The sequence below is a fragment of the Halichoerus grypus genome, chromosome 6 (assembly GCF_964656455.1).
Source record: "Halichoerus grypus chromosome 6, mHalGry1.hap1.1, whole genome shotgun sequence".
In the NCBI taxonomy this organism is placed as follows: domain Eukaryota; kingdom Metazoa; phylum Chordata; class Mammalia; order Carnivora; family Phocidae; genus Halichoerus; species Halichoerus grypus.
In genome coordinates, this window is record NC_135717.1 from 37,770,961 (window position 1) to 37,795,890 (window position 24,930).

Below are 24,930 nucleotides of genomic sequence, written 5' to 3' on the forward strand. Positions count from 1 at the left end.
CTCCCGGGCCGCTCCGCGCCTGCGCGGGCGCTATCCTCCGCGGGGGGCGCTGGTTGGCGCATGCGTAGGCGCGAGGTTCTCCGTTGAGAAGGTGCCTCGGCGGCGCCGGAGGTAGGAGGAGTCGGGCTTTGGGGCTGGGAGTCTGCAGTTTGGAGAAGGTCCAGTCACCTGGGGCCTTTCTCGCTGCCGGGGTGAGGGAGAAGAGCTTTTCTCGCTCGCGGTGTAGCGGCAGGAGCCGCGCTCGGGTGGAGGGGGCTGAGGGCGCCTGGAGGGAGGAAGGGTGAGGCGGGTATCGGGTACCCACCGGGTCACGGCCCGGGGGTCAGGCTGGCGATCGGAAATCGCCGTCCGGCTTCGTAGCCGCCAGAGTCGTTGGCAGCCCTCCCCCAGACCTAGCCCCCCGCCCGCTTGCGGTGTGTGTCACAGGGTCAGGGGGAGCGGGAGGGTCCGCCCCGCACTGCCCACTCATTCATTCCGCGCCAGCTGCGAGCCGGGCGGCCCGGCGGGTACCAAGCCGGCGTAGACGCAAGTCCCCAGCCTTCCAGAGACTTGCTGCGTCCTTCGGCAAATACTGAGCGAGCACGTATAGGAGGTGGGCTGTTGTCGGACTAACGTCACAGGCCCGTGGAGACGCCGCGGGGTGTGGAGGGTGGAATCTGCTCTAGCTCCCCACGTCCCACGGGCTCGATTCAGGCGCCCGGACACCGGTCCCTGCACTGATCCCTGCAGCCTCCTCTCCCACTGTACCAAAAAGTCTTTGTGGTTGAGTGACTGAACAAATGTCGAGCATTTTTTTGTTTGTTTGTTTTACAAATCAGGTGTCTGATCAGCCAAAGAGAATATGGAGTAAAATAGATGAGCCTGTGCCCTCCTTCAGTTTTGACCTTAGTAGGGGACAGAAAATAAGTGAATAAAAATGTAGGTGTAGATGCCCTAGAACCACCCGCTTGAATTTGATCTCAGCCCTGCCACTTCAAAAGTTGTGTAAAGTTAAGCCAGTTCTTCATTCTTGGACCTGACTCCTTGCTGTAAAGGGAAGACAGTAGAGTCTACGGAATAGGATTGTCATAAGAGCTACATGAGTTAGACTCATAGAGCAATTAGACCCATGCCTGGCATACCGTAAGCATTCGAGATATGTTATTACAAATGATTGTAATTTGTTATAAGTGTGATTGTGAAAACAATGTGTGATGATGGAAAATAATGGGAGTGGAGGGGGTCCACTTGGATAAAGGATGAGGGGAAGCTTCTCTAAGGAGGTGACATGGAAGAGGAGGATGGGCTGGCCATGCGAAGTAGATTACAGGTATGCCTGTCTGCCCGGCTCCGCAAAAATAGGTGATTAATTGGACTACTCCAATGGAGGAGATTGCACTTTCTGTCACTGGGTCATTCAGTTTTGAATTCTGAATCCCACTAAACTGTGCCAGTGTAAATAATTACGCCCACAAGGCCCAGGCTTTGCGGTGGTCACCATTCCAGTCACTTGAGTTTGGAGAGCTCTTGCTGAAGTGAGAGAGGGTGGAGAAAAGTGGCCCTTTTTTGATTTGGAAACATTGCTCATACCAGTGAAGGATGAGCCTCTCCTGTCTTGTTTCTTCCCAAGCATTCAAGTGCGTATTCTCTCCACTGGCTGCCCTGCACATTAAGTTGCCTGCACATTAAGTTGCCTGTTGATAGGGCCTAAGAAAGAGTTTTTCTGCATTTAGCCATCATCTTGTTTCTGTGGTGACTGCCCTTCATGGGATTCATTCCCCAGATTTCAGTAAAAACAATACTCTTCCAAGATGCTCACGTTCTTTCTCTGATGGGTTTTTAGATCCCTCCCCCTGTGTTGTATTGTGATATCCTGTAAGACCACAAGTTTGTGTTAACCAGGCCGTACCTGAGTATTTGACACAGATATTGTTACTCTGAGGACTTTGCGCATACCCCACATCCTCTTGTACCTTCCTGGAAGAAATGGCATAAAATGCGGTGTCTGCCTAATTACGTTTAGATGCTTTTTGTTTTCCACAGATGTGACATTAAATGAACCAATGTGTTTCATCACTATGGAGATCTTGGAGAATCACCTGAGTGTGAAGTTCCTATGTATCCTATCTCAGAGGCATCTGTTGGACAACAAAAGCTCTCAGATGTGAACTTTAAACGTGCTGTTTAACAGGGACTCAATTTGAAGATAGGCATTTTAAATCCTTATGGAGGGGAAGGCACTACTTTTTGCTCAATTGTGCAAACTCTCCAGGTGTCCTAGTGAGAATCAGAGAGGAGCCTTAATGGAGCTGCAAGTGTGAATGAGGCCTGCTAGGCTCGTTCTCAGGCCCCCCAGATAGACCTCACACCTCTGAAGACCACCTGCAAGCCTTAAAGCTGGCCAGATGATGGATGAGTCAGATGATGATTTTAAGGAACTCTGCGCCAGCTTTCTCCAAAGGGTGAAAAAGAATGTCACCAAGGAAGCGTCGGGGGAAAGGAAGACACAAAAGGCCTCCAACAGCACTCAGATAAGCAAACCGAAAAGGACCAAACCAACTGCTACCAAAGGCAAAACCCTTCAAGGCCCCAGGGAGAAGAAAACTCAGTCTGGCAGCCAGGCCCCGAGGACTAAAAAGCAAGGGGCACGCAAGTGGCAGAGGAGTGAACCCACTCGCCCTGAGAACGGAGAGGGAAGTGTGCTTGCCTCTGCTGTGCTCCAGGAGGGTGTGCAGAGCACCCAGACAGGTAACTGGGCCAGAACCACTGCCAGGATGTTTCCAGAGAGGAAACCAGAGGTGACTGTACTGATCTAAACCAGGGGTCAGAAAACTTTCTGAAAAAGGCCAGACAGCAAATTATTTTGGCTCTGCAGCCTTGGTCTCTGCAACTTATCAACTCCCTAGACAATCTGTAAGCAAATGAATGGGCTGTGTGTCAACAAAACTTCATTAAGAAAAACAGGCAGCTCCCTGAGGACCATAGTTGGCCAACTCCTGTTTTAAACAGTGATCATAAAAAATATAACCCCTATGTGAATTTTCTACATGATTATGTTTGGGGCCCTGTGCCCTTTTAGAATTTCTTATTAATGTTTACATTATGTATTTGACACAAGTAATGTGAACATGAAAATAATGCTGCTTCTCTCATTTTCTTGAATTCCTTCCAGAGTGGGTAAGTTGCAGTGGTGCCAGCCAGTTCGGTAAGGCTGCTCAGAAGGCAGTAGGAAGCTGCCAGATAGGTTTAGATCCCAGGAGAATCTTTAGGTCCTTCCTTTTTTCCTCCTAACACCTTTGTTCTTTTCTTTTCCTTTGTTTGCTTGAAGCAGGTTTCTTACCCTGCTGCCTTTGGTGTACTGAACCATATGTTTAACATGCATTCTTCAAGCAGAACTGAGAACCAGCCTTGCATAGGATCTTTAGGCTCCTGTGTTCTGTTTCTAAATATTTCTCACCTTCACTTCCTGATCTTAAATGGTATTTTTTACTAGTGTGGTCAGCATGATCTCTCAGTGGAATAGTGGTAAAGAATTAGCTCGCAGAGACTGTTGCAAGGCTTCGGTAGTGTTACTAAAACATCATTGGTCCTTCAGGTCCCTTTGGGAGCAGTGAAAGCTATGCATGATTCCCCCGAAAACCGCACCCCCACACACACCTGTGAAATTGGCATAAACCTGCAGGGGCTTCACGAATCCCCACCAGAGGCCACCTGTGGACACCAAGTTAGAGGAGAACTTATGACCTAGGAAGATAAAAATGTTTGTCATTAATATTTCTTTAATAACAGCTTAATAGAAAGAATTTACATTCTGTAAAACTTACCCTTTTAAAGTGGGCAGTTCAGTGGTTTTAGTATATTCACAGAATTGTATAATCATTACCACTGGCTAATTTTAGAACATTTTTATCACTCCAAAAATAAACCCTGTGCTCAGTAGCAGTCACTCCCTGTGCCCCCTCCTGTCACAGATATTTATGACAGGTCTATTTATATTACTTCCAACGGTGAAGCTACCAGTAATCAGTCCTCTCACACTTGAGAGTTAAACCTCAACTAGTTGGTAAGGGACCCCTTGAAACTTGGGTCTAACCTGTATCTGATGGAAGAGTCTTTGTTTCTCCAGCTAGAACAGATGGCTGTGAATGTTTTCCTCTTTGCCAGAGGCTGCTCCGGACAGCAACTCCCAGCCCCCTCCTTCCTGTCTGACAGTGACGGCACCAAGTCCCTCCAAACCCCGGACGGCAGAGTTGGTCCTACAACGAATGCAGCAGTTCAAGAGAGCAGACCCCAAGCGTTTGCAGCATGCTTCGGAAGGGAGCTCTCTGGAGGCTACACTTGAAGAAAAGGCCCCAGAGGGCCCTCCAGAGGAGATGACAGCAGGGAATGGTATGATGGGAGTTTTGTATATTCCCATCAGGGTTAAGTTTGGACTCTGGAGAAAGGGGGAGAGGAAGGAACCCGCATTCCTTGAGTTGCTGGTGGGGGTGGGTGCTCTGCCTAGCACTGTACCTTGGCCACTTCATAGTATCTAGCCAGAGAATGAAGGGTCCCTGGGGTCATTTAGCTTAGGTCACTTAGCTTCTTTGACAAGGTACCTCTTCCTCTTTTTATTTTGACTTTTTATTATGAAATTTTTCCCATACAGAAAGGTAAAAAAAAAAAATACTACAATAAATCCCCATAACCTCAACCTGTACTTAACAATTGTTAACATTTTGCCATATATTTTTTATATCTCTAAATATATATGATTCTTCTATACTATTCGAAAGTAAGTTCCAGACATCATGATACTTCCCCCCACAGATCTCCTACATGATCACGGTGCTCTTGTCACACATAATTCCATAATATTGCCTAGTGTCCAGTTCATATAAAAATTTCCCCACTTGTCCCAAGGACAGCTTTATAGCTGGTTTCTTTTTTCCTGAGCAAGGATCCGCCAGAACTGTAAGTCCCACACACTGCATATGCTATAGTCCATAGTCTCTTAAAGTCTAGACTCTGGAACAGTCCCCTTGTCTTGTCCTGTTTGTGTTTGTTTTTTTTTCATGATTCCAACTTTCAGAAGAGTCCAGGGCAATTGTCTTTCTGAATTTCCCACTTTGTAGATTTGTTTGATTGTTTCCTCGTGGTGTTGCGTAACCACTTCCTGTAGCCCCTGGAGTGCATCACAGGCGAGTAAACCAGAAGGCCGGGTGGCCCCAGGTGAAGATAGCTTGGCGCCAACAGTGCAGGTGCTATGCAGGGCACATTGTACCACCCCAGAGGCAGGTCAGATCCCTGGTTCTCTTCTTTACCCCCTAAACGACATAAGCCCTCATCTCTGGTGAAAATATACCAAAGGGGAAGAAATAGGCAGAAACTGTATTGACGGCCCTACAGCTACCAAGTCTGTAGTCCCCTGGTAGTGCGTTTGCAGACTGCACTCTGGGATTCTCAGGCTGCCTCTAAGGTCCACACAGGCAGTGGTGGGACATCTGCCATGGCGTCAGTCCCTGCAGCACCAAAGGGGTGCATCGGAGTTGCTCAGCCAGGACACGAGCTCAGCACCTGCCCTACACATGCCTCAACTGTTTCCATAGAGCTTCACGGGATACCCAGTAATGCTCAGTGTTCAGGACAGAGAAACCATTTCTTTGTTTTTTTTTTAAAAAAATGGGGCACCAAAATGAAGTGTGATGCTTTTCTGGCTTCAGTGGAAAGAGTGGTAGGCCACAGGAATATTCAAGAACTGGGGATTTATGAAGTTCTCCGAATCCCCCGTGAGTGCTGAGGGTGTGCTCCAGCAATATCAGATGTGACAGAGGGCCGCAGCGGTGGGCCTGGCCACTTGGGGAACCACCTCCACACTAGAGTCAGTCAGTCCATCCTTCTGTCTGCTGTGGGAAGGAGAATGCGTTTTAAGAAAGGGGTTTCACTTTGACCTGGTTCTTCTAGGATGGGCGACAAAAGGTCCTAGCAGTAGGAAAGGCTGAGCTTTGAAGAGAAAACCTAGACTTCTTGGAATAGGAGTCTTGTAAGCCTGGAACGCCTGAGGTAGACGACTTTAGCAGAAATGAGTAAAATGAAAGGCTCGTTCTCTAGGACCTTGCTACTCAAACAGGGGTCCTGAACCGGCAGTCTCCTGCCCTGGGAGTTGTCCCAAATGGGGAATCTCAGGAAGCTCCATCTAGACCACTGGGATGCGAACCTACATTTTAACAAGCTTCCTGGGGGTTCTTATGCATATTACAGTTGGAGAAGTATGCCCCGGGAGCCCTGTTTGTGTCCACCCTCACTGGACGGTACTGGCAGGGGGCAGAGCGGTGCTGGGTCTGCTCTCTCCGTGCTCCCTCTGCTGTCTGTGCACTGTGAGCTCTGACGGGCGGTGCAGAGGTCTGAGGGTGCGCTCATCCTCATGGAGACCATGCCTCCTCACAGGGTCTGGGCCCGGGCTTCCTGCCACAGAGAGCGATGCTGCGGTGGCCTTGGCTCTGCAGCATGAGTTTGGGCAGCAGCGAGCACCCACACACGAGGCTAACCTGGAGGAGACGGGGTTGTTCTTCTGCCAGATCTGTCAAAAGAACCTCTCAGCCATGAACGTGACACGAAGGGAGCAGCACGTGAACCGGTAGGAGCAGCTTGACTCTCGCCTCTCTGGGGTCACCTCTTCCATGGGTGTGACAGACCCAGGGGAATCTGCGGTGGGAATCCTGACTGTGACCATAGCACCCCAGTGTTGGTGTCAGCCTGTCCTTACTGGTTTTTTAAACGGTTTTGTTGAGAGATAATTCCCATATTACACAATTCATCTTCTTAAAGTTAACAATTCAATGGCTTTTAATTACTATAGTCACAGAACTGTGCAGCCATTACCACAGTCGATTTTAGAATATTTTCGTTACCCCCAGTAAAACCCTGTCCCCATTAGTGCCCACTCCCCATTCCCCCCCTGCCAGCCCCTGGCAGCCTCTGCAGATTTGTCTGCTCAGGACGTAAGTGGAATCACACAGCATAGCCTTTGGTGTCTAGCTTCCTCTCCTCAGTGTAGTGTTTTCAAGGTTCATCCAGGTTGGAGCACGGATCAGAATTTCGTTCCTTTTTATGGCTGAAAAATACCATCTTGTGGGTAGGCCACGTCTTGTTCATCCGTTGATGGCTATGGACTGCTTCTGCCTTTTGGATGTTGTGAATACAGCTGCTCTGACCATGTGTTTCTCGTACTAGTTCGAGTACCTGCTCTCACCTCCTTGCGGTACAGACTCAGGAGTGGGATTGCCACTGTCTGACGTGTCCTTGCTCTCTTTAGCCACCTTCGCTAGCAGAACCAAAATTTAGGGTTTGGAGGCTGACTGCAGGCTGTGTGGAGTTGGCTTTGGGAGAACAGGCTGGAGCCCACACCCGTCCTTGCTGACATGGACGCATGGTGCCAGCGGAGAGGGTTCTCGCGTGTTTCCTCTCTTCCTCCAGGTGCTTGGATGAGGCTGAAAAGGCAGTGACACCGTCCACACCTCGGATCCCCGAGTGCCCAATTTGTGGCAAGCCCTTTGTCAGCCCAAAGAGCAGAATCAGCCACCTGAAACAGTGCGCAGTGAAGATGGATGTGGGCCCGCAACTCCTGCTCCAGGCTGTGCGGCTGCAGACAGCTCAGCCTGGCGGGGCCTGGGGCACGCTGGCATCGAGGTGAGTCAGGTGGAAAGGAGGAAAACCTGAGAAATACTCTGATTTTTTCTTTTTAAAGCTTTTTGTAGCTTTAGAGAACAGTAGAGCCCTAGAACCCTCCTTGATTCTGGAAATGAAACATTTGAGGAGGAAATCAGGCAGTCTCCACCGGGACTGAGGAGGAGAAAGATTCTGTACCTTCGAAATGGTCCATGTGGGCGTGTCTGCAGAAAGGACTGGTTGGACTGGTTTCCTAAGGTCCTTCCTGAGATTTTTCCATTCTCGCGGTCCCACCGGTGTCCCCTGGAGCAGCGAGCAATCTGCTAACGCACTTCACTGTGTCCATTCATCCATTCCGGTGTCGCGTGCCATGGCTTCCGTCTCTGTGCGGCCCGAGTCTCCTACTGTCCACGGAAGAGGACTCTGCACAGTTCACAGAGTTGGCAAGACAGAACCACAGGCCTTTTTTTTTTTTTAACATGCATGAATTAAATGCTTAGGTGTTGCAATAGGAGGCCTCGCTTCTAGCTGGGAACAAGTCCTTGGCGTGCAAATCACAGGCCAAGCAGCTCCGCTCCCCTCCGTACTGCCCCTGGCTCGGTGGACGCCACGTTACAGGGAACAAACTAGTGCAGGTCCTGGACTTCTGTAGGTTTGGGCCTTCTTTCCTTTGACAGCTGTCAAGAGCAAAGGGAAGGCCAAGGGTGGTGGCTCTGTTTGTCCTGGCCACTGCCTTGCACACAGGTTATGGGCATCTGAGCTGGGCCCGTGGTGAGACTGGGTGGGCAGAGCTGGATTCTTAGCTGGTGAGCCTGTCTATATCATAGCACATCAACACTAGCATCTCAGAATTGGAAGCCTTAAAGCCCTAGCATAGACATTATCTAAGCCATTGCTTGCCTTTTGCCAGGACTGGATGGGAACCACCTACTCAGATGAAATATATCTGCTTTTTCAATACCTGAGAAGAGAAACGAGATGTGTGTGGGTCCTAGAAGGTTGATAAGGTAGAAAACTCTAGCAAATGGACACCCTCACCTAGGCTTTGAGCCTCCTCTCTGCCCAAAGGCCAAGCCTGGGGTGTGTGGAACTCTGGGGTAGTCAGATGCTGGGACAGCTCCTTGCCTTCTGGGAGGCTGTAGTTATCGTGTGGGGTTCCCGGGAAGTTGAACTCAATTAGGCCTTGCTTAGATCTTCCGAACTGATATCTGAGGTTCTTGAGCCATCCTGGGCCCAGGGGACAGCATGAGCTTTGGCAAAGGGCGCTTTCCAGAGCACCCCCACAGCTGGGTTTGAGCTCCCAGTTTTTTTCTCGCCTTTGCCCTCCTATTTCTTGCTCAGCCTGTTGGGGTTCACCAGGCAATCTAGGTTCTCCAGCTGGAAAATCCTTTAAGCAAATCTCCTCCAAGCCAAATGCTGCTGTACACTGACTCCCAGGCTGGCTGACCATGTTGGTGGTCGAACCTGGGAGGCCTTTCCTTTGGGCCTTGGGCAGAGGAAATGCCCACAGGCCCCTGCGGGAGGGGAAAGGATCCTGTCATGGCCAACGTGGCCAGGACTGCCTGAGGGGCATCTGAAGTGTCAATGGGCAGAAGTTGGTGGAATCCAGGAAGCTGACTCAGAGCCACTGAGTGCTGACTCCTCTGGAAGGGTTTGGCCACAGCTGGGTGTGCAGGGACCGCTCACAGCTAACCACTCATACCAGGCAACAGCTGGCTCAGCAGGGTAGCATCACGTAGAAGGACGCAGACCGTCACCTCTCTGGACTGCACTGCACTTGGCCCAGGATGGTGTGAGCTTGCACGAGGCAATAGGATAAGCACAGTGAATGCCCAAAGCAGTCAAAGCCTCTGTCTAACGGGTCCACATTTATCCCTTTTCTCTCCTACCTTAGAGGAGAAGGGGTCCAGGCCTCTCTGGTCCAGCAGGGATGCCCTCAGAACAGGAAGTGCTCACACCTCTGGCCTCACTAACTTTTCTGTTTGGCTGCCTTTTAAGCTTCAGCAGTCATGTTGGAGGTCTGAAGCGGAAGGGAGCCACCAACAGGAAGGAGCTGCAGAAGAAGCGGAAGGTCAAAGAGCCCGAGGCGCCGTCCGAGGACCTGCTGGTGGCCATGGCTCTGTCCCAGTCCGAGATGGAGCGGGAGGCCGTGCCCACGGTGCTCAGGCTAGAAAGCGCTTTCCCTGAGAGGATAAGACTGGGGGCAGGTAGGTGTGGCCCCTGGCTGGCAATGCCTTGCCACACCGCTGCTGGCCAAAGGTGACCACTGCTGGGCCTCAGGGTGTGTGGCAGCTCTGTCACTGACCCTGTGTTTCTGTTTACCTTCAGAAAAGAAGAGTCGTAAGAGGAAAGCACCTTTATGCCCTCCCCCGTTGTTAGTCCAGGACCCGGAGACCACACGGAGGCAGACAGAGGACCGAGTGGCCCAGCTCTTCGCGGAGGAGATGGAGCTGTCCAGCACGCCGCCACTTCCTGCGAGCAGGATGGTAAAGGAAGAGCTGGAAAAGGCCAGCCAGCATCTGAAGCAGAACTTTCTGTGGGAGGGCAGCGCCCTGACTGGGGCCTGGGCTCTGGAAGCCTTCTACACCGCAAGCCTGGTCCCTCCCATGGTGCCCCAGCGGCCCGCCAAGGTGGGTCCTCCCCTCTAGGCATGCGGGGGGCTCTGGGCAGAGGCGGCAGTCAGGACGGCGGGCCTGGGCATCAACAGAAAGTCCGAAAAGGAGGGAAGGGCAGGAAGTCCGGCACGCGTGCTGTAGCGTGTTTCTCTGTGCGGCAACTGACGGCTCTCCTGGGAAGAACAGGGAGGCCCGCTGGTTCCCAAATGTATCCTGTTCCTGGAGGGTTTGTTTGAAATGCAGTCCGGGGGCGCCACCCCCAGGGGGCTGGTATAATCTGCGTGTGGCGGGGCCCAGGAACCAGACAGGCTGCTGCAGGTGGGCCTGGAGTCACTGCATGCTTGAGGCCATTGAGATACCATTAGGGGGACAGGCCCCTCAGGGACCTTTCTGCTGATGTAGACACAACAGGCATGGCCTTCACCGTGACAGAGAAGCCTGCTGAGGGTGATGGGAGAAAGCCTCCCAGGGTTGTTCTGGGCTGTGGCTGACACTCTCAGGGGCCCTCTGTGTGGTGGCTGCTGCAGTGGCCACACAGTCACGTGGCTTCCTGACTTCTTTCAGGGTCTTACCCAGGAGCCCACGCTGCCGCCAGTGCTGCCTGACGAGCCAGAGCTGGGTGTGCGAACACCACCTGCTCTCCCCAGTGCCCCGCCTGCGGGCCATGGCCCCGGGAACCCCTCACCCTCCGCCAGCCAGAGAGAGCACCAGGCCCTGCAGGACCTTGTGGACCTGGCGGGAGAGGGGCTGAGTGCCACCCCGTGGCCCTGCAGTGGGGGCCTGGCCAGCTCAGGAGGGGCCACAGGTGAGACCCTGGATGGGACACCTGGGCCAGCCCCGCCCTCCCGGCCCTCCTTCCCTCTGGCGGTGGCCATGACCAGCTAGTCCCTGGGGCCTGGGGACAGCCGCTGAGATCCGAGGTGCCCTGGCTTGTCCCCATGTGATGGGGAGAACACAGTCTCTGTAAGTGCTTTCCTTTTGTTCCTCAAAGATGGATGTCATACAGGTGAGTCCGTCACAACTTTAACCAAGGACAAAACCCTTGCCCAGAGCCAGTGATTGTGCAGACTCTCTGGTTTTACTACCTGTGTCCCTCTGGGGAGCGGGGAAAAACTCGGTGGTTCACTCACAGTGAAGAAGCCCTCGGGTAAAGAGCATCTCCTGGGCGCCGTGGGGTCGGCTGACAGACACTTGATGCTCTTTCTCGGAGACTGACGTTGCCGGGAGGTGATGTTCTTTTAACCTGTGGATCCTTCTCTCAGGGATGGATGTGTCACCCACTGGCCTTCCACCGACTGGGTTTGTCCTGCCACCTAAGGAAAAGCCCCCGGAGAGGGACAGCCAAGCTTCGGTAAGCACCGGGGCTCCTTGCTGTGGGCTGTGCAGCCTGGCCCTGCTCCCCACTCCGTGGTCCTGGCCACCAGAGCTCGTCCTCTGCTCCGCACGGTCAGCTCCCAGCTGGCCTCCAGAGCCTCGCATGAGTCCGCTGGCCCCCTCGACAGCCTCTGAGCTAAGCCAGGCGAGAGCCCACGGGAGCCTCCTGTTCCCCTCTAGGGCTCTGCCACGAGGCTTTTGTCCCTTCTGTCCTTGAACTCTGGGGGCACCTCAGTAGCCCGGCCCCAGGAGCCTGCTTTGTCCTGAGAGCCCGCAGGGATCCCCATTGCTCTGTGAGGTGGCCTCATGCCCCAAAGTTTCATTCGTTCGTTCAGGACCAGCTGTGCGCCTCTGACGTGCAGGTCCCAGCTGGTCTGCAAGTAAGGGTTCACGTTCTGTGTCAGTGACGCTGGGTTGGAAGTTGGGTTTTCCTCAGAGTGGATGTCAGCCTGTTAGTATATCGGTATCAGCCAAACACTTCACCCCAAGGTCTGCCGGATGACCGCGGCGCGTAGTCAGAGAAGGACCGAGACTCTTCTCGGCCGGGTACCCGAACGGCGTGGGCTTGGGGTCCCTGCCTGTCACACCGGGGCCGCACACGGCGCTCGTGAAGCGCTCGGCCCAGCTGTCGTGCCTCCCCTTGCTCACCACCCCCCACCCGCCCCGTGTTAGGCCAGGGGACTCAGTGTAATGGAGAATTTGAGAAAGAAGCTAGCACCCCTGAAGTTGGGGAACTTGCTGTGAGACCCGTGTGCTCCCCTCCTTCCAGCTCACCCTCGGCTTGCTGCTGGCCGACTTCAGAGCCATGGTTAATAACCCACACCTGAGTGACGTCCAGCTGCAGACGGACAGTGGGGACGTGCTTTACGCCCACAAGTTCGTGCTTTATGCCCGATGCCCCCTTCTCATGCAGTATGTGAGTACGGCCCCCGCCCCTCCTCCCTCCCGCTGCGTGTGCTTTCTCACACTCCCCTCTGGCCTCCTGCCCCCTTTGCTCCCCTCCGCGCCCCCCACACATGCACCCGCCTCCCTCCCTCCCTGTCAGTGTACCTGCCTCCGTCCGGACACGTTTGAGGTTAGGAAGTGCTGTGAGGAGATGAGCTGAGGATTGGGGAACATCAGATTTCTTGATCGGTTGAATAAAAATCCATTTTCCCTAGAACTGTTCCCTTTTCCTCTATTTCTGTAATTATGAAGTCCTAATCGACCTGCTGACAGACATTTCTATGCTGACCTGTGCCAACATGCATTGGACTTCAATGTCGTGCTGCAGGAATCCGGGAAACTGCTGCTGGTCTCTCCCAGAAAGTTCTCGTGCCTCTGATGTGTCTGTCAAGAGGGAACCAGCTGGGTGCTTGAACCTCTATCACAGTCCGATTTTGCCAAGAGAGAAGTTATAGGGCCTGACCGCAGAGTTCCTGACCAGCAGCCCGGCACGAACCTCTGTGCGGCCCCACATCACGTCTGTGAGGTTGTAAACCTTCTGCACTTTACTTCATTCTCAGGTGAACAGTGAGGGCTTCTTCGCCGTGGAGGATGGCGATGTGCGGAGCCAGCGTGTGCTGCTGAGTGACGTGAGCACCGAGGCCGCCCGGGCGCTCCTGCATTACCTGTATGCCGCGGACCCCAGCGTGCCTCCCCGGCTGGCCCCCAGCCTGGGCGCTCTGGCCCACAGGTCTGACGGCTCTTTCCATGGACCTCCTAGCGTGTGACATTAACGACGAGCACGAGCAGGTTGATGGCTCGCAGGGGGCTCAGGGCTGAGTCCTTCCTGTACCTGTTAACCCCGGGTTTATGCTCAGTGGTGACCTTGCCTGGGACGTAGTGACTGGCAGTCTGGCCAGAATGGACACTGGCAGGAGAGCCCAGTGCTGGCTGAGGATGGCCTCTGCCAGGTCACGTGGCTCTTAGCTCCCTGGGTGTGATGAGGGGTGGTCCTCAGCCTCAGCTGCCCCCAGGTGCTGCCACTCCTTGGTCGTTCGGCCACAGAAGCTGAATGGTGGCTGTTCTTTCCCAGGTCCCAGGAAATAGGAGTGTCAACAGGAGTGTAATGCCTAGTGTAACTTCCGTGGGTTTGCACGCACATTCTATCTCCTGACAGGGCTGAGGGCCCCTTGGATAAAACCGTGTTCGCCCAAGGCCCTGTCATCCCTCCGGTGCACTTCTGGGAAGGGATCAGCTCGGCCTCTGGGGTCCTGAGTGTAGCCTTCAGACCAGGGAGCCTTCACGGAGGCGGCAGGCTGATGTACCCCTCGGCCCGGGCTGACTGGGACAGGTTTGGTCTTTGGGATTTGCTTCAGGTGCCTCTCAGGGCAGCACGCTCTCCAGCTTTGCAGCATCACCGATTCCTGTCACCTTCAGCTCAGCCCGACGCACCCCTTTGTGTTTGGGCAGTAGAGGTAGTGAACCCTGCCCTGAAGGTCCACGAGTCTCTCCTCGAGCTCAGCAGCCTGGGGTGTTGCTGGTTGGGAGCACAGGCACTGTGGCTGCAAGGGAGCAGGGGAAGGGCCAGGACCGAGCACGGTTGTCCTCCCTGCCAGGACTTGTGCTCCAATCCTCGCCTGTGCTGGGGTGTCTGGCTACCGCCTCTGCAGGGCAGTGATGCGTGGCATTTCCTGTTGCAGGTTTGGTGTTAGTGAGCTTGTTCTTCTGTGTGAACAAGCCCCTGACGTGAGCGATTCAGAGGACAGACCGTGGAAGGAGAAGGAAGACGAGGATTGTGAAAGCCGCGCGGAGAACTTCCAAGAACTCTTGAGGTCCATGTGGACAGATGAAGAGGAAGAAGCGGAGGCTTTGTTGAAATCTGAGAGCCATGAAGAAGACAGAGAAAAAGTGAATGAAGCAGAAATGGAAGAAATTTATGAATTTGCAGCCACTCAGCGAAAGCTGCTCCGGGGGGAAGGAGCTCCAGAGATCAAGGAAGAAACTGACCAGTTCGGGGACGATGGTCCAGCATCTGCGCAAATCTTAGTGAGTGGCCAGGTTAGCCAACAGCCAGAAAATGCAGAACAGATGGAACCGTCTGGTGAGGGAAGAGAAGAGGCCCCAGCCACATGGAAAAGCGTGAGACAGTCCACGCCCCTGCCACTCAAGGGCCAGTGTGCGGACGAGGAGAAAGCAGGGTCCCCAGAGGAAGCACTGGGTCGTTCCAGATCCCCTCGCCCTTCTGGGGGCTGCGAGGCAGGGAGAAAGGAAGGCGTGTTTTTGTGCTCAGCAGATGCTCCTGAGGCCCGGCCATTTTCATCAACTCCCAGAAAATGCTGTGGACTGTCCCAGATAATGAGCCATCTCCAGGAAGGCAGCGGCACCGTCTCAGGAAAGAGGGCGGGGAGCCCCTCTCCCCCTGCTCGCTGGCAGACACCCCCATGGCGCCCATGCCTGTCACAGCCCCCTGGGGGCCGGAGTCCCGGCCGGCCACATCCTCGTCCTCATCTTTGGGGTGAGTCGCCCTCACCAGGGCCCCAGCTGCAGGGCAGAGCTTCCAGGGGGGCCGCCCAGGACTCCCCAGCAAAGCAGAGGAGGGGCAGGAGCCTCCTCACGTTACTTAAAGATCCAGGCCTCCAGAAGGACAAAGAACGTGGTTCCTCATTGGAATGCAGAAATAAAGGGGTTCTGGTCTCCCCAGAAAAGTCTCCATCCATCGACCTAACCCAGTCAAAACCTGGACATTTGAGCTCCAGATCTCAGAATACTCCATCCAGCAAGAACAGAGAAGATGAGATTATCCTTTTATTGGATTCAGATGAAGAGCTAGAGCTAGAACAAACCAAAATAAAGTCCATTTTCAATGGTCCCCTGGAAGAAAGGAAAGTTCTAGAAGTTAGCCCCAAGTCTTCTGAGCTGTTTTCTGTCATCGATGTCGATGCAGATCAAGAACCTTTCCAAAGCCCAGCAAGAAGAGAGGCTTCCCTGCAGGGTGGGGAGGAGGGGCCGGCAGGGAACTGGGGCTCTGTGGGGGGCAGAGGGACCCCTCGGCTGTCGTGTGACCCCGAGAGCGGCCCCGAGGAGGACAGCACCACGGATACCTCATGGCTCGTGCCCGCCACGCCACTGGCCAGCGGAAGCCGGGACTCTTCCTCACAGACGCAGATAACAGGCCTCAGGTCCAGGGCTTCGGTGGATCACATGGCTCAGGTCAAGCCCTGGGCCCCGTTAGAAAACAGGGGTGGCCCCGAAGCCGCAAGTAAGTTTCCGGTCATCACACCCCAGATGTCGTTGTCATGCCTGGTCCCCGTCCGTGCAGGCAGCCCTGATGGCAGGAGCCCTTCCAGGCCCCACCCCGGGCGCCACCAGCACTGCTCTCTGGCTCCCTGTCCCATCTCTGGCGGCCTCGCCGATCTCAGCGGGCAGCCCCAGAAGCGCTCACCCCCCGGGCCAAGCCTGCTGAGCCAGGCCATCACCAGTGAGGTGGTGGAGGTGGAAGACAGCGAAGATGAGCAGGAGGCGGCCTCCCGTCGGGCGAGCAGCAGCCCCCTGCTGGACGGCGACCCTCCGATCCCCCTGGACGGTTGCCACTGGCATGTGGAGCCCCTCTCACCGATTCCCATTGACCGCCTGAACCTCGAGCGGACCGGCTCCCTGAGCACCAGCGGTCCGGGCAGTAGGGCCAGGGAGGCCCCAGACCGCCGCAGCTGCTGCTCCCCCCGCCTCCCGGGCACCGCCCCCGCCCCAGGAAGCCGCGCCGGCCGCACAGAGTCTCAAGAGAAGGCCCATCGGGCCGGCTCGCCTGGGAGCAGCAGGCCAAGCTTTTTGAACTCCGCTCTGTGGGACGATTGGGATGGAGAGGAGCAGAAGTCACCAGAGCTCCTTCCTCCGGCCCAGGGGCTGAGTGCTGATGTCGCCGCTCTGAACTCAGAAGGGCTGGAGACGCCAAGTGAGTAGTGGGAGCGTAGTTGTTACACTGCTTTACGCTAAGGGGCTGGAGGGGGCAGTAGAGACCGCGCGGGGTGGTGGGGCTGCAGGGCCTGCTGGGCTGCGGCGAGCCTCCTCCCCACCCTCCCCTGCGGAGGGAGAATGGGCTTGCCCTTAGACGTGCTGCTTAGCCAGTTCCTCAACCTGCCTGGGTCCCGTGGCTCACCTGGGCCCCTGTTAAAAACCCGCATCTGTGGACCCCACTCGAGAATACTGAACCAGTGCTTCTGAAAGGCCAAGGCAAGCACCTCAGGTGCACTTAAAATCGGGCAAGCGTGGTTCCTCACAGTTACACAGAGCGTTGCCATGAGGACCCAGCTGCTCCCCTCCTGTGAGCGCTCCCAGAATAACGGAGATCAGGACGGACAGATTTCACAGCAGCCGTACTCACGGTAGCCCAAAGGGGGAGACAACCCAGATGTCCATCAGCTGATGAGTGGACCAATAAAACGTGGTCCATTCGTACAGTGTAGTATAATCTGTCATAGAAAGGCATGAAGTACTGACCTATGTCACCTCGTGGATGAACCTCGAAAACATGGCGCTCAGTGAGAGACGTCAGTCACGGAAGACCACGCAGCATGCAAGTGCATTTATCTGAAATGTCCAGAGTGAGCAAATATGTGGAGACAGAAAGTAGACAAGCAGTTGCCAGGACAGGGGGCAGGGGAGAACGGGGAGCATGCTGGGTACAGAACCTCGTTTGGGGGTGATGAAAATGCTTTGGAGCTAGAGGTGGTGGTTGCAGTGAATTAGGACACTGAATGTACTAAGTGCCTCTGAATTGTTTGCTTTAAGACAACAGCAGATGGGGTGAGGGTGGGGTGTTGGCTGTGAGTTTCGGTCCTCCCTCATCTACCCCCCCAAGCCCATGGAAGGGTGTAGTTTCCCAGCTCATGTCAGTCATAAAGGAGAATCAGGGTCTCGAGGGTCAGCCCCTTGAGGTGCTGCTGCCCATATCTGCTCCGCTGCCAGGCAGATGCTGGGAGAGCCAGGAAGGGGCAGGGTTGTGCAAAGCAGTGGCTGGTCGCAGGGAAGCAGCCTGTGGGCAGAGGATCTGCATGCGACCTGGTGTTGCATTTCCTCCCAAAATCCAAGACCAGCTGGGCATGACTGACCGGCTCTCTCAGCCTTGAGTGGGGATCAGAACTGCCTGGAGAGCTTCCCGCATACGTGGCCAGGCCCCACCCCAGAGCGGAGACCAAGAATTTGCATTTCTAACCCGTTCCCAGGTGGTGCTATGAGAACCAGACTTCAGACCAGGGACCTTAGTCTGAAACTTGAGGTGGACTTCCAGGAGGTGACAACTTTTCTCAAATTATATAAAGAATTTTGTGCTTTTTTTAGGAGATAGCCTATTTTCACTGGAGTCTCAAAGGGCTCCATGCTCATAAAAAGGATAAGAACCAAAGTCCATATATTCCTGAGTTGTTCCATTTGCTTTAAAATACTAATTTCTTTTTTAAAGTAACAGCTTTATTGAGCTGTTACATACAATAAAGTTCACCCTTTAAAATATACAATTCAGTGGTTTTTAGTACATGAACAACGGGGCCGGGGCGGGGGCGGGGGTTGCGATCCAGGCTTCCAATTATGGAATGAGTAAGTCACAGCAGGGAATACGGACAGTGGTATCATAGCATGGGGTGACAGATGGTAGCCACAAAACAAAAGCCAGACCACACAGTTCAGTGGTTTTTCCTACCTGAACGGTGTTCGGCAGCCATCACCGCTAGTCCCAGAACATTTTCACCGCACCCACTGGCAGTCACTCCGGTGCCCCTTCCCCCCCGGCCCCTGGCAGCCACGAATCTGCTTTCGGCCCTGTTCCCACAGCTTTGGCACCGCACGGGGCCGTGGCCCTGGCCACATGTGTGTGATTCTTTCCAACGGGAAGACCGTTCTCGCGTCCAGCGGTGAAAGGTGGAGCAGAATGGTGGATGGGCTTTCTTCAAACGCCCTATTTCTCTTGGTGCTATTGCTGAGCTCAGAAGAGGTCAATCCAGGGGCGCCTGGGTGTCTCAGTCGTTAAGCGTCTGCCTTTGGCTCAGGTCGTGATCCCAGGGTCCTGGGATCGAGCCCCACATCGGGCTCCCTGCTGAGCAGGAAGCCTGCTGCTCCCTCTCCCACTCCCCCTGCTTATGTTCCCTCTCTTGCTGTGTCTCTGTCAAATAAATAAAATCTTAAAAAAAAAAAAAAGAAGAAGAAGAGGTCAGTCCAGATCCTTGTGCTGAAACGTTTCTTTTGTTCTACCTAGAAGGTGCTAATCGGAAGAACTTGCCCCCGAAAGTGCCCATAACACCCATGCCAAGGTATTCCATCATGGAGACTCCGGTACTGAAGAAAGAACTGGAGAGGTGGGTGGTGTTCTTGAAAACTTGCTCAGGGGTGGTCCACTCCCCGCTGTGCAGGTCCAGGCTTAGTGGAGCTGGGAGCTGAAGGACCGGCCGTGGGGCTCTGGTAACAGGAGCCACTGGGGGACGGGAGCATGTGTGACAGCTCTTCCCCAAACTACCAGTTCCCTGAGAAGCTAAGAGATGAGACTCCAGGCACCCATCAGTTGATAGATCTCCATGTGCCCAGTGGATGGAGATGGGCCCTTGCCTTAATAGTCTGAATAAGGAGACCTGATTTTTTTAAAAGAACATCAAAAAAACTGTCACATCCCAATCAGTGCTGCTCTTTACCTTGGGCCCTGGAGGTGTTATCACTACCAACATCGCCAAACCTGGGAATGGCCCTTCTGGAGTATTCTTCAGAGTAAGCTCAGTTGGTATGCAGAATAGACACCTCTGAATGCTCACAAAAGTCAGGCATGTAAGATTTCATTTACACAAAGCCATTAATTTGCTGATAACTCTTTGCTGTGTGCTGAAGTTCACCTGTTTCCCCATTTAGGTTTGGGGTCCGCCCTCTACCCAAACGCCAGATGGTCCTAAAACTGAAGGAGATATTCCAGTACACTCACCAGACTCTGGAGTCCGACTCGGAGAATGAGAGCCAGTCCTCACAGGTGCTCCTGGAGGCTCCTCACAGCCAGACCCACGCCGGCAGGACCTCCAAGGCTCCCAGGGCCGTTGGCCATGCCCGGCTGGAGGCCACTTCTGGCCCTCTTCCTCAAAGGTCCAAGGAGTCCACTAAGACCAAGGGTCCCCGACAGCAAAAGAAACAGCCTGGTGGAAGCATCCCTCCGATGAGCATGTCACAGGCCAATGAGGAGCCTCCAGACCCTGATGGGGATGCCCAGCTCCCAGCATCCCAGGAATCGGTGGCCTCCTCTGGGGACAGCAGTGACAGCTCCTTTAGCTCACAAAGGTAACGGGATGGGAGGACAGGGCCAGTGGCTTCATAGGTCCTCTGACCCCGGGTCCGTGAGTTGGCATAAGCTAGGCCTAATGCTGAGGTTGAGAAATCCCGTTGCCTTCTGGATTTGAACTGTGGGAAACCCAGTTGGGGCAAAGGACAGTCCCCTGTGAGCCTCCTGAGCAGACCCTTGGAGCTCCCGTGTCCTTGCCACACAGGATGCTCTCGTGAGGGGGCTGGCAGCTGGGGTGCCAGGAGCACGGCAGCCTGGAGCTTCCCGCCTCCCGGGGAGGCCATCCAAGCTGGTGTCGGGCTCCGCAGGGGACACAGACACTCCTTCCATCAAAGGGGCTCCTGGTCTCGGGTGCTGGAGAGAAGGAGCGTCACAAAATGTTTTGGTCTGGTTCTTTTCAGTTCTTCCTGTGAGTTTGGAGCGGCCTTTGAGTCTGCAGAGGATGAAGAGGGTGAAGAGGAGCTTAGCGCGTCCCAGGCGGCAGTGCACACGGCAGCCACGGAGGAGGCCGTGAGGCGCTACATCCGCTCCAGGCCGGCCCTCTACCGCAAGGTCCTGCTGTACCAGCCCTTCGAGCTGGCAGAGCTGCAGGCCGGGCTGAAGCAGCACGGCATCCGCGTGGCCACGGCGAAGCTGCTGGACTTCCTGGACGCCCACTGCATCACCTTCACCACCGCCGCAGCCCGGAAGGAGAAGCTCCACCAGAAGAGACGGCAGCCTGTGGGCAAGAAGCGGGGCCGAGCCACCAGGCCTGTCCGCCCCTCCCCACCCCTGGCCATCAGCAGCCTGTGAGGGTCCACAGCCCCCGGCAGCGAGCCAGGCCTCCATGGGTGTTTCTGGGCCTGGGGACCGAATCCAGCCACCATGAGAGGGGCCGGCCATGGCACCGAGCTGGGTCAGCTGTCCCCAACTCCATTTCCCGGAGTAGTGTTCGGAGCGTGGCACCCCCGGGATGTAGGGCCCCGGCCCCTCCCTCTGTCGGCGCCCACAGTTCGTCTCCCTTTAACCCCACCATGCCTCCGGGTGCTTCACAAGGGCCCCGGGCAGCCACCAGCTGGCCAGGGCGGGGTCTGTCAGGCACATGTCCTCGCCTTAGATGGATGCCCCGGGCCAGCTTGCCCCTGCCCCAACTTCCGTCTTAGCCCTTGGACTGTAATCCCAGCCTCGCCAGCACACCAGGTGTCCACGAGCTTCTCACACTGCCACCACGCTCCAGGTGCTCTGCTGGCCCAGCCATCCTGCCCAGACACTTGTCCTTGTCACCAGCAATTTCCAAACTGGGCAGTGCAGGAGGGCGCACACAGAATTCGCATGTTCTTCGTTAACCGGCTTTGTTGGTGTGGTAAGGTTGTCTTCGGCCTCAGGAGCAGTGTGGAGCACAGGTGACAGCCAGAAAGGAAGAAAAGTTGGGGTCTCTACATCCTTGTGAATGTCTCGTCTGTTTTAAATACAGGGCAGTCCATTTTCTATGATGTGCAATAAAAACAAAAAGGCTTTATAAAAATCTTCCAGATGCTACACTGCAGAAAGGTAATGAGGGAAGCTGGCTGGGAGCTTCACCCACAGCTCCCTTGCTGCCCCCATAGCCGTGTCTGCAGAAGGCCTTTGTGCCTGTCCTTCATTGCAAAGGGTGACCCAGGCCTCCTGGCTCCTCATGTCCCTTTGGTTCGTAGATAAGAGATGTGTGTTCATCCATTCATCCATATTTGTGAATCTGTAGCCCCACATTAAGACAGCCCTACCAAGCACTGAGCTCCAGCCCTTGATGAGGCCCAGGGCCCAGCAGCGTGACCCTGGGGATTGTTACAGACACGGCTTGGGCCTGCCCAGACCTACTGAGTCAGAATCTGCATTTTAACAGGATGAACTTGTGAAGCCCTCTCTGTCCTGTGTGCCGGGCCCCGTGGAGAAAGGTCAGAAATCAGCTGGTGCTTCTAGTCTTCAGCCAGACTGGCCTGTCCCTGTGCCGGATGTGAGGGTTGGTGCTCAGATGGCCTCAAGGGACAGCCTCCTGCAAGAGGGGGACTGTAAGCTGGGCCTCAGGTGCACGCAGCATCCAGGGAGGTGAAATAGGGTTTTTTGAACACATGCTGTGGGTCCTGGTCTATGACCAGGTGGAGAGGGCCGGGCCTTGCCTGTGCACACCGTCCAGGGACGGGTTAGAGGGAACAGTGGGATGCCAGGGCTCAGATCTCACAGCTAACAGCACAGGAGACTGAAGATGGAGTCTGGCCTGTGTTTCTTATACCAAGGACTTGCTCTCCTACCCTAGTATGGACTTTCAGGGATGTGAGGTGGGGTTTGGGAGGTGGGAGGCCACTTGGAGCCCTAACCTGGCTTCACTGGCTCCTTGTGGAGACCCTGGACTCAGACGAGCAGCTCTGGGTATACTGGGAGCCCTTGCTCCTTGGAAGGCAGCCCAGACTAGCAGAAGGTTACCACCTGCAGGTTGATAAGATGTTGGGAGAGGGGTTGAAACAGGTAAAAGCCGCAGGCCAGGGAAAGGTGGGGGGGAAATCGAGGCCTGGTGGCTGAGGGCCTTGGCCAGGTCAGGTCTGGGCAGCGTGCCCCCAGGGGCCAGCAGTGGGCCTGGCCAGGGCCCGAGCCCATATGCAAGGCAGGCAAAGGGGTTAAAAACCGGCACTGCAGTGAAGACGGCCCTACAACCAGAGAACTGGCAGTGTCCTTGACCTTTCCACAGTAGCCAGACCTACTGAACTGGGCAACTGGAAAATTAGGTCCAGCTTGCTGGTTGAGAAGGAAAATGGTGAGCTGCCCCATCCCAGCACCTGTGGTGAGGCTGGAGGACCAGGGCCCGCAGTGGACCTCATGCTGCACAGCGGGCAGATGCTCCTTTCCAGAAGCTCTGCCTAGCCTTGTGAGGGGTCCTTAGCACAAGAAGAGAGCATGCTGAGCCCCGGAGCAGTGGAAAGCCATGCGGCACCCAGGTTTTGCTGTGCTGAGACCTCCCAGGCCTGTCCCCTTCCTGTGGCCAGCCCGGCCATGGTCACTCAGGCAACCACAGGAGAGCCACAGCCCAGCTCGAGCAGGGCCCAGGCAAGGGGGCCCCCAGGGGCCTGCACAACCCTCAGGGAGGCCCCTGCCCTTGAAGGCAGGAAGCCTCGAGCTGTCTCTGAGTTGGGAAGAGCCGAGGCCACTGCCTGTCTGGCTGTCACGGGTCTGGGTGGACAGAGAGCCCCAGAGTGAGAACAACCGTGGGAGACCGTGCCCCAAACATACAAACGCCCAGGAGAGTCAGGAGGACGGCCCCCCGGCGGGAGCCCAGGGACCAGCCCTGTCTGGCCATGGGCCATCTGTGTGAGGTGGAGGCCAAAGTTGCAGGGGAGAGTGCCCCGAGACCCCCATGGAGGAGGCTGCTTCCTCCTGTGCTCAGGATCCCCCCTCCCTGAGCTGTGGAGGGGGGAGCAGAGCGGGCCTCTTGGCCTCTTTCATGTGACGGATACGTACCAGGCCCCTGCGGCTTCCAACATCCTGTGGGCGGCCTGGTTTCAGACGCCTTCAGTGCACCTCACAGCCGTGGCTACAGTGCGCTTTGACGGCCAGCAGCCGCAGCAGGCTTCTCAAGGGCAAGCCCCATGTGTCTCACCTGGCACCTGGCAAGCTGCTGGGAACTCGGAAGGCACTGCTGGAAGGGTGGCAGGGAGGGGGGCACAGAAGGGTGTCATTGCACAGAGTGCTTCTAATCTGCCACCTCAGCCCCTCTGCCCCCACTCCTTTGCACACAGCTCCGGAGAACAGGCTGATAGAAGCACACAGCCCCTCCCACCGCCCTTTATCCATAAGCTGCCACATCATCTGAACCCACTACCCTCCTGCTCTATAACCATCAATGGCTCCCAGTTGACTTTTTTAGGAAAAGTGAGGCACCCATCCCTTGGCTCCCACCTTGTCTCCATGGCTTGCTCCCTGTCACTGGAGGATGTCCTGTACTTTTCCTCTATTGTCGTGCTTCTCCTGTCGTCCACTCTGGGCATGCCCTTCCCCTTCACCCCTTTGCTCTCAGTGCCGCCCACATGCTGAGGCCCACCTCCGGGGCCTGAGGGAACTGCCACACTCCGCTGTTTCAGGGTGCAGCCGGCCTGCCTCTGGGAAGACACTGTGGGGTACAGCTGGGTCGCAGGTGCCTGCTGGGTGCTAGAGAGAGCAAAGCACGGGGGATTAGACAGGATGACGAGGGCCTCGGCCACAGCAGAGCATGCCAGCCTGGAAGTGAGAGGACTCTGCTCCACAGTGGCCAGCTTCCTGCTGTGTGGCCTTGGGCAAGTCACTGAATGTCCCTGCAGGTAGTCTAGTTTCCCTAGAGCCCCCCAAAAGTAAAGGTCTGCAGGTGGTGAGACTGTCTTCCTCTGTGGCCTTGGCTGAACCCCTCTCCTGAGCATGACGTCTACAGGGGTCCTCAAATCCAGATCCTGGCGGAACCCCCTGCCTCTCTGACTTACGGGGCGGTGACAGAGCCAATCTGGGCAGCCGCGGCTCATTGATTTGTCTGAGAGGCTGTTGGCTTTTGAAATCAGACAGGAAGGAGGGTTGAGGTGGAGCCAGGCACAGGAAGAGGTGAGGAGCCCCAGCTGCCATGACAGCTGGTGGGCTTGGGGGACTGCAGGAGCCAGCGGGCTGCAACCCCACTGCTCTGCACGGTCAGCACCTCCCCATCCCTTCCCACAGGACCTTGCTCCTGCCTTGCACAGATCCTGAGGGCTCGGGGCCCAGCTGACTGGCCACAGAGAATCCCAGGACATCCCCACCACCACGCAGCTGCTTCCGTCCACTGGAGCAGGGCTGAGCCTGGGAGCACCGGGATGGAGCATCCCCAGCCCCCCAGTCTCGGCATCCCTAGGACCACGAGGCCCGGGAGGTAAGTCAAGCCCAGGCTGCCTCAGCACAGGACGGGGGAGGAAGAAGAGACTGCTGGCAGGAAGGACCGTGACTTTTAAGGCCTGAGCTTCTCTAGGGGGCAGTGGCTGGGTGGCACTGAGATGTCCCCATGGGTGCTGGGAGCTGCTTGAGCAGGACTAGTTCACCGTGTGGAATAAACATGTGCCCAAGGACAGCCCATGATGGGCCGAG

At 55.5% G+C, this 24,930-nt stretch overlaps 2 protein-coding genes and 1 long non-coding RNA gene across 7 annotated transcripts in view; 2 read left to right on the plus strand and 1 right to left on the minus strand.

Moving 5' to 3' along the window:
• The first annotated feature begins 39 nt into the window (after positions 1–39).
• SLX4 (SLX4 structure-specific endonuclease subunit) lies at positions 40–21,346 on the plus strand. Of its 5 annotated transcripts, none has more exons than XM_036090169.2 (15): positions 40–111; positions 2,023–2,727; positions 4,144–4,368; positions 6,406–6,595; positions 7,435–7,647; positions 9,625–9,833; positions 9,955–10,256; positions 10,806–11,046; positions 11,504–11,592; positions 12,385–12,531; positions 13,121–13,290; positions 14,240–16,488; positions 18,784–18,883; positions 19,425–19,841; positions 20,244–21,346. In XM_036090169.2, exons 2-15 carry the CDS (start codon positions 2,385–2,387, stop codon positions 20,632–20,634), a joined length of 5,286 nt encoding a protein of 1,761 aa, XP_035946062.1. In that variant the 5' UTR covers positions 40–111; positions 2,023–2,384; the 3' UTR covers positions 20,635–21,346. The 5 variants fall into 5 exon arrangements, with proteins under 5 accessions (XP_035946062.1, XP_035946093.1, XP_077931030.1 ...); XM_036090200.2 differs by having other exon boundaries at positions 18,787–18,883; XM_078074904.1 differs by having other exon boundaries at positions 58–111; positions 2,252–2,727.
• Positions 17,077–24,084, minus strand: LOC118534611 (uncharacterized). The gene is made up of 5 exons (XR_004916784.2): positions 23,749–24,084; positions 23,311–23,488; positions 22,176–22,284; positions 18,232–21,853; positions 17,077–17,123 (listed from the first exon to the last, which is right to left on the minus strand). It is a non-coding gene; the product is annotated as an uncharacterized LOC118534611 (long non-coding RNA).
• A 264-nt stretch (positions 24,085–24,348) lies between these two features.
• Positions 24,349–24,930, plus strand: part of NLRC3 (NLR family CARD domain containing 3) — a 35,853-nt gene continuing 35,271 nt past the window's right edge. Inside the window, exon 1 of the mRNA XM_078074907.1 lies at positions 24,349–24,718. The gene's annotated coding sequence lies outside the window, so the exon portion shown is untranslated. The remainder of the gene's footprint in view (positions 24,719–24,930) is intronic.

Coding starts and splice junctions, on each gene's coding strand:
- SLX4 (XM_036090169.2), top strand. CDS start 2,385: ATGATGGATGAGTCAGATGATGATTTTAAGGAACTCTGCGCCAGCTTT. Junction 4,369..6,405: donor GGAGATGACAGCAGGGAATG/GTATGATGGGAG, acceptor GCCTCCTCACAG/GGTCTGGGCCCGGGCTTCCT. Junction 11,593..12,384: donor AGAGGGACAGCCAAGCTTCG/GTAAGCACCGGG, acceptor CCCTCCTTCCAG/CTCACCCTCGGCTTGCTGCT.